Source organism: Silene latifolia, chromosome X (genome assembly GCF_048544455.1).
Source record: "Silene latifolia isolate original U9 population chromosome X, ASM4854445v1, whole genome shotgun sequence".
NCBI classification, from domain to species: Eukaryota; Viridiplantae; Streptophyta; class Magnoliopsida; order Caryophyllales; family Caryophyllaceae; genus Silene; species Silene latifolia.
In genome coordinates, this window is record NC_133537.1 from 335,939,107 (window position 1) to 335,952,223 (window position 13,117).

Below are 13,117 nucleotides of genomic sequence, written 5' to 3' on the forward strand. Positions count from 1 at the left end.
ATTTTTCATATTTTGTTTTCTTTTGTTTTCAACCGTCTTTAATTCAAGTTTTGTATATAAATCAACTCCGGCATCGTAAATAATATCTAACCTGTAATAAATCGTTTTAATCCATTTTTATCGTTTTATGACAATATTAGTATGTATCACCGCCTTAGCACGGTAATACATCAATGTTACGTTGTATTTGAAATCCATTATTCCCTGAATAATACATCTTACACTGTTTATTTATTTCGTACTCGTATAATTAAAATCACGATGTCCTAATTGATCAATTGTCTTGCTTTAAATTTGATACCGGAATTTTAATTGTTTTACTCCATACCACATGATAGTAACCCTCACTTGAAAAGCACAAAGTAGGTCTTGAGAATTGAAATCGGTGAACAATTGGACGTGACAAAACTAACCCGATCCATATAACTCGACCTATTCCCAACCCGACACTTGAACTGAGCATTCGAGCATGACCCTAAACCCAAATCCATTTCCCGGTCCGTCTCGAATAATGTTTTTTGTCGTAAACCGAATTCTTACCAACTCGAAACTCTAAAGTGACACGGCATGAATTGACCGGACTCGAATCCAAACCGTTTAACCTGTTTACCGGGTATTAGAGCAACCCACAAAATTAAAATAATTCATAGTCCAACTCTAATCCCACAAAAATAGAACAAGATGAACAACAAGAACAACATAAACGCAGTATTCTACGCAAAAGATTACCATCCAATACAATCAGGCAGCATCGATGGCACTGACATTCTTCCTCATGATAACGCCATTTACAGAGCTCTTCTTTGTTCTTCTGCTTCCCTTTGTACTCTTTCTTTCCCTTTTTTCTCTCAAAGTTCCAATCTTTTCTTACTAATAATCATTTTAATCAATTTTTATTTGTTGGGTATTTTCAGATGACCCATTTGGTGATCCGAAAGTAATTGGTGACCCGTATTGTACGTTGTTTGTGGGTCATCTTTCTCGTTCTACTACTGAAGATACTCTTCTCAAGGTTTATCTTTTTTAATGATTAAATTGGACATGTTATTGGGTTGTTAATTTGTTATGTATTGATTTTGTTCAGTTGCGGAACTAGGATTTGCGGTTTAAGGGAAATTAAGTTTCCGGTTGCGCCAATTACTCCCTTTATCCCGGTCATTCGTTGTCCTTTTCCAATTTTTTTGGTGTCTCAGTCAATTGTTGTCCTTTCTATTTTAAGAATGAACCTAATGAGCAATTTGATCATTCACACTCAATTTGTTTCACTTGTCATTTATTAATTGCCCCCTTCCTCTTTTCTTGGTCTGCCAAAACCAAATGACAACAAATGACCATGATGGAGAGAGTATTAATGTAATATGATGAACTAGGAAAGGAATTTGAAAAATTTAAGTTAAAGTTCCAAACTTTTTGTTGTTAGGGGGTGACTGGTGAGTGCCCCTGCTAGTCCTCTAGTTCCGCTGCTGAATTGGTGTAGGAGAAGGTGGGTGCAGTGGCGGAACTAGGATTTGCAATTGGGGGAATTAAGTTTCCGGCGGGGCGAATTATTAATGCAATATGGTAACCTTGAAAAGAGATTAGGAAAGTTTTAAGTAATGACAACAAATGACCATGATGGAGAGAGTATTAATGTAATATGATGAACTAGGAAAGGAATTTGAAAAATTTAAGTTAAAGTTCCAAACTTTTTGTTGTTAGGGGGTGACTGGTGAGTGCCCCTGCTAGTCCTCTAGTTCCGCTGCTGAATTGGTGTAGGAGAAGGTGGGTGCAGTGGCGGAACTAGGATTTGCAATTGGGGGAATTAAGTTTCCGGCGGGGCGAATTATTAATGCAATATGGTAACCTTGAAAAGAGATTAGGAAAGTTTTAAGTAAAAGTTCTGAACTTTTTATTGCTCAGAGGCGACTGCCCCTGCTAGCTCTTGTATTTCCGCCATTGAAGGACTTTTCATTGTTTTTGAGTGACTGCCCTTGCTAGCTCCCTCTAGTTCCGCTACTGAATTGGTGTAATTGTTGAAATGTTGTAAGGGGGATTTTGAATGGTGAATTTTGTATTGTATAGGTTATGAGCAAGTATGGAAAGGTGAAGAATCTGCGGTTAGTTAGGGATATAGGTGAGAACATACCTAAAGGTTTCTAATCTTGGATATTGGGTACATTTATGTTTATGATTTATACGATAATTAGATATAATAGGTTGGATTCTGTGATCAATTACTGTGTTTCTTTGGTTATGAAATGTGGGGGTATCTCCTCGATTGATCGAGTTTGGTAGTATGATGGAATAGACTGCTGGCTACCATGTGATACGGAGTATTATATATATTGCGCCTACATATATTGCACACTTGTCTTTAGGCGAATTAAGTTTTCTTCTCGTGTTTCCTACATGTGTTAATGCATATGGGTTTTGTGGGCAGGATCGTTGTAAGGCTAGTCTAATAGCGTTTCATTCTCAAGTGGTATAGTTGCTTATGTTTGGATGCGTTTTGTTGAGTGAATGTGCCGACAAAATTGGAGAAGAACACGAATTATGCTTTGCCAATATTTAGATATCTAAAACTACATGGTTGTCGGGACAATATAGAGTCTTTTGTTTGCTTGAGCCTTTTTTTTGGTGGGGTGCATTGGGATAAATTTCCAATATCTGTGAACATAGATTCTTTTTTTGGATTTAATTGTTTGATGAGTTGTTTTCTTAGCTCTAGCGATCCATCTGAAGAGTTGGTAAATCAATGATGATGTTTCTTCTGCTTGATTTTAGCGGAATATGTTTCAACGAGGCATTGAGTTGGCATTGGCAACTCTTCTCCACATTTTTGATGCAATTTTTTCCTTTCTGACTTGCTTCATAACCTAAAGTATAGGCTGTGATTATTATACACTTTTGCAGTAACAGGAGCATCACGTGGGTATGCATTTGTTGAATTTGAAACAGAGAGAGAAATGAGACACGCGTATGAGGTAAATGTTTTTCTTTTCCGATGGTGTATTAGTGTATATTTACGGCCTTCATTTCAACTATATATCCACAAATAGATACTCGTATGTAAGGAGAGCATGGTAGTCACAAGCAGTGGAAGACATTAGTTATGCCAGGAGGGGTTCCGGCCTTCGTTTGCTTTTCATATTATTAGCTGGCTCCCCTTCACTCAATGATTGAGACTTAAATATTTACCCTTGAAGTCAATAATTTAAGGGATATTCTACATGGTAACCCTCAATTATTCGACTTTTGACATGGTACCCCTACACTTTTTAAAACATATTGAGCCTAATAAGTGTAGGGGTACCATGTAGAAAGTCGACAAATTGAGGGGTACCATGTAGAATATCCCATAATTTAAATACTGGCCCCTCTTATTGTTTACTCCCAAGATTCGGCACCGGTCACAACTGGACCCAACTATATGGTCCCGACCTAAGAGACCCATACTAAAAGATGTGGGATCCAAACCGGAATTTGTCCGACCTGTTCCAGGTTTATCCAATTTTCCGTTTCCAAATTGATCTTTACCCCTAAATGATTGGTTACAACACATCCGAAATATACTGAACTTGAAATGACAGTACAAGCATATCCGAAATGGCCGAACACGGACAGATGTGACCCATACACAGCCCAAAATACTGTTTGCCAAGTATAGACTCACAAGCTGGTTACTCATTCTGTAGCAAAGTTCTTCAGCTACATTCTAATTCTTTCAACATAGTTTCAAATTGTAAGAAAGGTTATCCTTGACAAAAGCTTAGTTTAAAAAAAGCTCGCCAGAGACGCAAGGCGCAGTGAGGCACCAGCTAAATCGCATCATAGTGCCTGAGATGCCTGGAAAACAAAAAGCGCATGAGGCGCACCCAAGGCGCAACTAGTGAGGCGCACCTTGGGACTATTCTTGCACAAAATTTGATTGTAAAATGTGGATGCACGATTGAAAAATCAGTGCATCGCGTGTCCAAAGGCGCGCGCCTTGCGGCTCATGCCCTCATCCCCTCGGGACCCTATCGCCTCAGTGTGCCTCACGCCCTCACCCCTTCTCAAACTAAGGCACAACAGATTATATCAGAATTCATCTCAAGTGGCTGGCTGGTTTCAACTTCCATCACAATACTTCTTCAAGTTTATGTTCTGTTTTAATCCATGTTATTTGTTCTTTGCTGAATAGGATGCACACCATTCATACATCGATGATTCTGAAATCATTGTTGATTATAATAGACAGCAGTTGATGTCGGGATGGATTCCAAGAAGATTAGGTCAGTAGATTTCACTTCTTAGGCATAGCATGTAGGCATCTAGCGCTGATGTGCGAGTGTATTCTCATGATATTTTTTTTGTCGATAGGTGGAGGACTTGGTGGTAAAAAGGAATCTGGGCAACTTCGTTTTGGAGGGCGAGAGAGACCATTTCGAGCTCCATTGTAAGTTAATTTTGTATTGTCTTTTGTTTGATAAAATTTGGGAACACCAAAATAACGATATGTTTATATCTTCCATTTCATCTGGCCTCTAACTTAAACTAATTTGGATAAGCATGCTTGCTATTGCCTGCTTTTACGAGTCACATCCGAGTTATGAGTGTATGTTAACTTCCAAACATAACATAGGTCATTTTGAGACTTGAATGACATTCAAATTTTCTGATGATCATATCTAAATGGTTGGATGCACCATCACGAATCTTACAAACATAAAATAAATGATATGTTATATGCTGACTTGTTTGCTAAACATAGGCGACCTATCCCCTACGAGGATTTGAAAAGACTGGGCATTTCACCTCCTCCGGAAGGGAGATATCTATCACGTTTCCAGGTAATCTTTTCATCTGTATCTCAAAATTATTAATTTCGACAGTTTTTACAAATAAGCGATACATAGGTAGTTTGTGCTAAAATTATGAAACAATTTTAAAATTTAATCTTGGTCAAAGCTAAATTTCTGACACTGTAAAACCTGAGACACAACACTTTTCTGATACGACACGAGCTGTATTACTATGAACTCTTCATGTTTGAGCTCATACTTGTGTGCTACATGACACTCGAAGGATGTGGGCATGAAAGCCATTCCCGACCTTTCTTCATCCTGAGACTAGCACAGACATCAATCGCAGATCTGCTCTATAAGCTATTCAGAGGCTCGGTGCAATGCAATCGAAATTTTAGTTATCTTGCTGATTTCTGGTCGGACTTTAACTGTAACTAGAAGTCAGACAGCCTTCTCAAAAACTGAAACGTCATGTAAAAAAATGAACATGTATTTTTTGCCTACTTAATTGCTGACGGTGCTAGGTTCCTTCGCCACCAAGGAGGAGAAGGAACTCGGAAGAGAGAGAAACCTCAACAAGACGGAGGAAGAGGAAGTCGGAAGAAAGAGTAAGGTCACCATCCAATAGGAAAGGGGAGTTTGAAGATAGGGAAAGGACACCAACTAGACGAAAGAGAAAGTATGACGATCAGGAAATGGCGTCACAGAAGCCAGAAAGAGAAGGAGATGGGAGGGATACAGGAAAACATCGATCCTTTCACAAGCACGAAAGCGAAACAAGACATTCTCATAAACATAGAAGAAGATCGTCGAGGGACGATTCGTCATACTAACAGTTCTTTAGAAATCCCTTTCATTAGAAGTTATCCATGGTAAGAAATAGCTCGTATACAGCTTGGACTTTGTAGTACAACAATATCTGTCATCGAAAAAGATCGTGTTTTCAAAGTTCAAGCAGCTCACAACCGGAGCTTCCTCGAAAGCCCTTGCCAGGCTAAATTAACTAGAAGAAATACGACAATTACTCATATGAGACCGTTGTATACGTTCATGTTAATATTTATTTTGTAGTTGTGCCGGTGACTACGTTTTTTTTTCTTTTCATTTTTTTTTTTCCGATAAGCTAATGTTTATCGAAAATACGTTAAGACTTTCATAATCAATGGAACGATGTATGAACTCGAATATATTCTACTTCAATAATTATGAGACCGTACTTTTACAAGATGGATACTCTTTCTTTTTAAAATATAAACACTTGATCGTTTATCTAGTTCAATTATTACTTTAAATTATTAATCACCAATTTTAATTTTGGGATTTAGAAAGGCAAAATGACAGCGCTTTGACCGGCATGTTACTATACATTTCACAAAAAAAAAAAAAAAAAATTCTAAATTCTAAATGAGAAATTAGTTACTAACTTCTTGTCGTTTGATACAAATTCGTTCTCCTGTAAGGTCATTTTACATAAAAATCGTGTAAAATAGATTTACTGAAAATTAGAAACATTATTCATTAAATGAAAAATTAGTTACTAGCAAGAACTCTTTTTACAAACTTTTTTGGGTAAAGTCGCCTACGTAAAAATTTGTTATATCACTTTTTTTCGAAAATAAAAAATGAAGAAGATATACTTTACTTAAGAAGATACATTGTCAACATTATAATTGATCACACAAGATGCTTAATTAAGGACTAGTAGATGTATGTAAATAATATGATGACTAATTAACGACCATCTCTATCCATTTTTGGTAGTAGTAGTAGTTATTATTATTAATTTGTACTCCGTATTTGTATACTACCAACCCTAATTGTGTAAAAAAATCAAAAATATAACGACAAGCTAAAAGTCTCCCTTCCAAATCTCCAACGGTTATGTTTTGAGTAATTGAGTTTAATTTGACTAAAAATAGCATACACGTATAAGTCGTATATACACGGTACCTTGCAATTCAAGTAAACCCTAATTCAACGTAATGACATTTGATTCATGCAATTCAAGTAAACCCTAATTCAACGTAATGGCATTTGATTCATGCAATTAATACAATATGTTCATGAAGCATAATGCTATTAATATTATGTGCACGAAATTATTGTTCACACACTTTTTACTCTTTCACATTTCTCGATAAGGGAAAATGTCCAGTTTAAACGACATCGTTTTGCGACATCACTTGTTAATAGAAAATGTGTTATCTAACTAGTTTGACTAAGGTTACTTGTTACATGAATATAACATGAAATGAGCCAATGTGTTTTTTGCTTACATACACGATGATGTTATTGATGATGTCTAGCTATTACAACATGGAATATAGAACATGTACAAGATACGGTAGCTGAACATGTAAATTATATCCTACTCCCATGAGTAGGGAGTAGGATACTCTCATCATTTAATTATTGGAAAACCATAAAATCAAAACTTAAAACCTATAAAATTTAAATTTAATACATTTAAAAAATATAAAAATATAAAAATATAAATCTCCCTTGTAACCGTCACAAACATGTGGTAAACATACACATAATACGATAACAGCCGGCCATAATGAGGTTGTGAGAGGTCATAAGTTTGTGACGGTTACAAGGGAGATTTATTGATCCATAATAAACCGACCTCATCAGAGGCATAGACTTTGTGTTGTTAGATAAGGTAATAAAAAATAGTTCATTGATCAAAATTTCAGCTAACTTACTATTGGCTAAGCATAGGATCGACAGGGGTGATAATGAGACAAGAAAGCTCACAAACACTTCGAGCTGAGTTTGGCTCGGTCAAAGCTTGGCTAAAGAACTTAACCAGCCAAGAGCCTATCAGTAAAAAAATTGAATGAGATGGAAGGAGCGTCTTACTCTTATTTTATATAAATATTTTATCATGATTATATTTTTGTTTCACTGTTTTCATTGATTTGTGCAATACAGAGTATTTTTATATATAAAGTTCGAATCCCGATAGTTTTTGAAAAATGTCTAAAAGGAAAAAAAGAACGGAAATTTCAATTATATATAGGTTCGAGTTAAGCTTGAGTTCGGCTCGAGCTGGGGTTTAAGCTCACTGCCTTAATATAAGAGCATCTCCAATGGACGGCTACAATACATTGTAGCCTGATTTGCCAAGTCGATTTTTAAAGCTGTTTTGCTTTTCAGCAACACACCGCTCCAATGGAAAGCTACAACATTTTGTAGCTTATATGAGTCCCACTTTATTAATTTCATCCAATAAAAAAATTTACCTTTTCTTTTTTTTCATGTCAAGCATGTAGCTTGACAAAGCTACAATGCTTTCAAGCTACATTTGTTCACTCCCTCTCCAATGGTAAGCTACTTGCTTGAAATTTTACAAAAATTGCAAGCTAGTCCCTAAAAGCAACCATTGGAGTTGCTCTAATGAGCTTAATTAGTCATCATCATATTAAGCTCGGGGCTCGAATTTTGCTTCATGAGTACACCGAGATGCTCGGATCGGCTCGTTATCACCTCTAAATAAGTGTTTAATAAGTACCCTATCAAACCAAATTAGCTAACGATAAGCTGATGTTTATCGAAAATACGTGAAGACTTCATAATCAATGAAACGATGTATGAACTCGAATATATTCTACTTCAATAATTATGAGACCGTACGTTTACAAGATGGATACACTTTTTTTTGAAATATACACACTTGATCATTTATTTAGTACATGTATGATGTATGTAAATAATATGATGATGACTAATTAACGACCATCTCTATCCATTTTTGGTAGTAGTAGTTATTATTATTAATTTATTTGTATTTGTATACTACCAACCCTAATTGTGAAGAAAAATAAACGATAAGTCTCCCTTAAAAATCTCCAGCGCGTATGTTTTAGTAATTGACTTTGACTAAAAATAGCATACACGTATATACACGGTACCTTGCAATTCAAGTAAACCCTAATTCAACGTAATGGCATTTGATTCATGCAATTAATAATGTGTTCATGAAGCATAATGCTATTAATATTATGTGCACGAAGTTATTGTTCATACACTTTTTACTCTTTCACATTTCTCGATAAGGAAAAATATCCAGTTTAAACGACATCGTTTTGTGACATCACTTATTAATAGAAAATGTGTTATCTAACATAGTTTGACTAAGGTTACTTGTTACATGAATATAACATGAAATGAGCCAATGTGATTAAAGAAAAAACAATTTTTAGACAATTCCAAGCAAAAGATTGACCGGAAAAAAATTAATGATTCGATTTAAAACGATTTAGTTTAAGGACTTTAAGTTAATTAGTGAAATTATAGGCAAGTTCGAAAAGGAAATGATATAGGCATATAGCCACCCTTCAAATCATCAAGGATTTGTTTGACCATAATATATTGTTGTCAAATTGTACATTTGTGTTTTGTGCTTACATATAGAAGACGTACAAGATACGGTAGCTGAACATCAGAACATGTGGGAAACATACATAAGGTTAATTCTAGCCCTAGAATGACCCATGATACGATAACAACCGGCCATAATGAGGTTGTGAGAGGTTACAAGTTTGTGACGGTTCGTTACAAGGGAGATTTGTTGATCCATAATAAACCGGCCACATCAGAGGCATAGACTTTGTTGGATAAGGTAATCAAAAATAGTTCATTGATCAAAATTTCAGCTAACTTATTATTGGCTAAGCATAGGGTCGACATGGGTGATAATGAGACGAGAGAGCTCACAAACACCTTGAGTTTGGCTCGGTCAAAGCTTGGCTAAAGAACTTATCCAGCCAAGCTATCTAGCTAATGCTGGCTCGCAAGCAGCTCGAGTTTGGCTCGGCTCGAAAAAGGTCGCGCTTTGAACTACTTGTGTGTTAGATAATACTCTCTCTGTCCCAATCATATGTACTTTTGATTAAAATAACTCTTTTTTTTTTTTTTGATGACGAGGGGGTTGAGTCCCCCCCGGGCCCATGCATTCCTGCACCACCACATGGACCATGTAAGCCACCCCCTTCGGGGGCTACAGTGACCAAGTGATCATCGCCCCAGCTGGTAGTCGAACCCTAGACCTCTCAACTCCTGCATTTCTGCAAGCTTCAAGGTTTAACCCGGCTACCACTGGACTAACACCACTTGGTCTTCTATATTTTATATAAATAACTCTTACAAAGAATAAAAAGGTAAAAAATGGAATGGGAGGAAAGGAGCGTCTTGCTCTTATTTTATATAAATATTTTATCATGATTATATTTTTGTTTCACTGTTTTCATTGATTTGTGCAATATTTTTATATATAAAGTTCGAATCCCGATTGAGTTTTTGAAAAATGTCTAAAGAAAAAAGAACGGAAATTACAATTATATATAGGTTCGAGTTAAGCTTGAGTTCGGCTCGAGCTCGGGTTTAAGCTCACTACATGATATATTGAGCTCAATTTTTTCAAGTTCGGTTGAGCTCGGGACTCGAATTTTGCTTCATGAGTACAATAGCCGAGATGCTCGATCGGATCGACTCGTTATCACCTCTAAGTAAGTGTTTAATAAGTAGCCTATCTAACCAAAATTAGCTAATGAAATAAATTTTTCCAAGGTAACATGTAAGAAATAAGCTGTGAGTTTATATTTTATCTTCCTTTTTTAGCCTTTTAATTTATTATACTCGTATTAAATACATATTACCATATTATGTCCTTCTATTTCATTTTACCAAATATCAGCTACTCTTTCAGCTAATTTTAAAAACATTTTTTATATAATCAACTAACTTATGAGGTATATCAAATCCTAATTTCCAGCTAACTTTTCTAATTTCAGCTAACATTTCAGTTTTCAACCAACTTTTTAAATTTCAGCTTATTTTTCAACTAATTTTACCATACAAAGCCATAAATTTTGTATGGAAGATGTCACACTATTTTTGTGTGAGACCTTGGCGGTCTTTTGTAAACACCGGATTGATGAATCTTTAGCATATATTAAGGACATTTAGCAAACCAATTTGAAATTGTTTTGGGTGTTTGGTAAATAGCAAATTTTACAATACGGATTGGGCAAGAAGGCTCTATGAAAAAATGAGGGACAATTTCAATTTTGGTGCCTGATTACAAATTTAAGAAAATTTGGAGCCAAAAATCAAATTTAGTGCCAGATTAACATGATAGAAATTTTGGCACAGAAATTGAATTTGTCTCTACCTAGATACTGTATTAATCTGTTCATTCAGCCTTTGATGACCAAAGAATAATCTTGGTATTTTGACCCAATTTACAAGTTTGTGCCAGAACAAAATTGGAGCTAACTTAAGTTTTTGGTGGGCAAAATTGAAAGAGTCCAAATTTTCAGTCCGTTTTTCTTAAGACCATTGCTTTTGGTCTGAAATAAGACGGGTAACATGTCATCATTTTACAATAAAATGTTGTTATTTTCTGATAACATGTTACCATTATTGTTCACATCATTTTCAGGGTAAAAAATGACCTCTAGTCATAACATTTTGTGAATTAATTAGTTACATTTTCTTAAAAAATGGCAACATTTTATCCGTCTGACAAATAAGACCAAAAGTGTCGGTCTGAAACAAGAATTTGTGCCAAATTTTAGCAAGTAATGTTGTCATACTCTCTCCGTTCCGGACTTCTGGTTAATTATTGTCGTCTTTTGATTTTGTCACAAAGACTAAGGAAAGAGGAGGGGGTTAATTATGAGATAATAAGTGGGGACCAAATCGAGTATAAATGTTCAAATTGCTCAGCAAATGCAATTATAAAATAGAAAGGACAACAATTAACTGAGATATCCCGAAATGGAATAGGACAACAAATAATCGGGATAAAGGGAGTATTAAAAATCTTATAAGGGTACATGCGTAATTTTATTTAATATTCCATATTAAATAAATGGAGAATTAGACACTCACCTAGAAAATACTTCGAATTTACTAGTGGTGTATTTGGGAACAAAGATTGTATTCTCAAATTCAGATTTGGACTAATTTGCATGTTTGACTAACCTATTAGATTTGGATTTCCAAATTCCTACCAAATCCAAGTAAGGCTAAAAAAAAACATTTGAAATCCACTCCCTAACCTCCCTCATTTCCAAATCTTTATTTCACTTTGCTAAAATGAAAATGAGGCATTTCAAATTAAATTCTTGTTGCCAAATATTCTCGAGAATGAAAGTTGTATCGTCATTATCATGTAACTATTATTTCATGTTGATCACGTTTATTGGCGATATTTATTACAAGGTATAATCAATAAACTTATTATTGAATAAAAATATAATTCGTATATGTTTATCACAAAGCAAAAGCTTAGAAGAGACGATATCTTATTAAGCTATTTTGAAACATTTTTTCATAACTCTTTCATTGCTAATTGTGGCCTAAAGTTACTCTTCAATTTCGTACTTATTTTCATAATAAACGTACCGATTTTATCATGAAACTATGATTTGTATTAATTGAGGTACCATTTTAAAAGGGTGATGCTCATTCATGTACGAGTTTTACTCATTCATGGACGTAAATGACCATGATACCCCTTTAATTTTAATGATTTCATTTTAATACCCTTCTTTCAATCTATATCTCTCACTTCTTCATTTACTCTTTTCTCACTCTAACTACCACCATCAAATCACCATCCGTCAGCCACCATCCACCACCCGACTCCGACTCCGAATCATGAAATAAAAATAAAGAAAATAGTAAAAATTACTAAAATAAATAAAAAAACATTTATCCAAAAAAAAATGAACAAATCGGATGCAGAGTAATCAAACGTAATTCGATTGATTGTGATTTGTGTCATGTTCACAAATCCTACAACTTTAATTAGTTGGTTTCGAGCTATTTGTTGTGCACTTGTGCCTATGTGCAGGACTAATTATTAGGGTTGGTTTCGTTGTCCTGCGAGTTAATTACTTGATTGATACGAACCCTAATTTAATTAGTGTAAACAAACTCTAATAAAATTAAGAATTGGAATCATTATCTGATCGATACAAGAATTAGCATTCATAATTGTGTAATTTGACAGATTTGATTAATTTTGTTTATTTGATTAATTTTGTGAGGGAGAAAACTAGAGAGAATTAGAGAAAATTAGGTAAAGGGCATAATATGGAAAAATAATGAAAAAAAATTCATGAAAGAGTAAAATTCGTCCATGAATGAGCAACTACGTTTTAAAATGGTTGCACAATAAATTGATTGTGAACTAACGAACTGTCTATGAAAAGTCATACTCTAATCATTATTCGATTCTAAAACGATAGTAATTAAAGGAGAAATTTTTTTTGGAAAGATTTTCTTTTCAGCTAGACTTCCTTGTGACGGACATATCCGCCACAAGCTTGTAACGG

The 13,117-nt window shown here is 34.9% G+C and overlaps 1 protein-coding gene across 2 annotated transcripts; it reads left to right on the plus strand.

The window, feature by feature from the left end:
• Positions 1–636: 636 nt before the first annotated feature.
• Positions 637–5,993, plus strand: LOC141619008 (U11/U12 small nuclear ribonucleoprotein 35 kDa protein-like). 2 transcript variants are annotated; one of them, XM_074436051.1, is made up of 8 exons: positions 637–823; positions 915–1,012; positions 2,062–2,113; positions 2,893–2,963; positions 4,163–4,253; positions 4,342–4,417; positions 4,733–4,811; positions 5,291–5,993. In XM_074436051.1, the coding sequence occupies exons 1-8, from the start codon at positions 682–684 to the stop codon at positions 5,597–5,599; spliced, it is 918 nt and encodes a 305-aa protein (XP_074292152.1). In that variant the 5' UTR covers positions 637–681; the 3' UTR covers positions 5,600–5,993. The 2 variants fall into 2 exon arrangements, with proteins under 2 accessions (XP_074292152.1, XP_074292153.1); XM_074436052.1 differs by having other exon boundaries at positions 5,308–5,993.
• The last annotated feature ends 7,124 nt before the right edge of the window (positions 5,994–13,117 follow it).

Coding starts and splice junctions, on each gene's coding strand:
- LOC141619008 (XM_074436051.1), top strand. CDS start 682: ATGAACAACAAGAACAACATAAACGCAGTATTCTACGCAAAAGATTAC. Junction 824..914: donor TTGTTCTTCTGCTTCCCTTT/GTACTCTTTCTT, acceptor GGGTATTTTCAG/ATGACCCATTTGGTGATCCG. Junction 1,013..2,061: donor CTGAAGATACTCTTCTCAAG/GTTTATCTTTTT, acceptor TGTATTGTATAG/GTTATGAGCAAGTATGGAAA.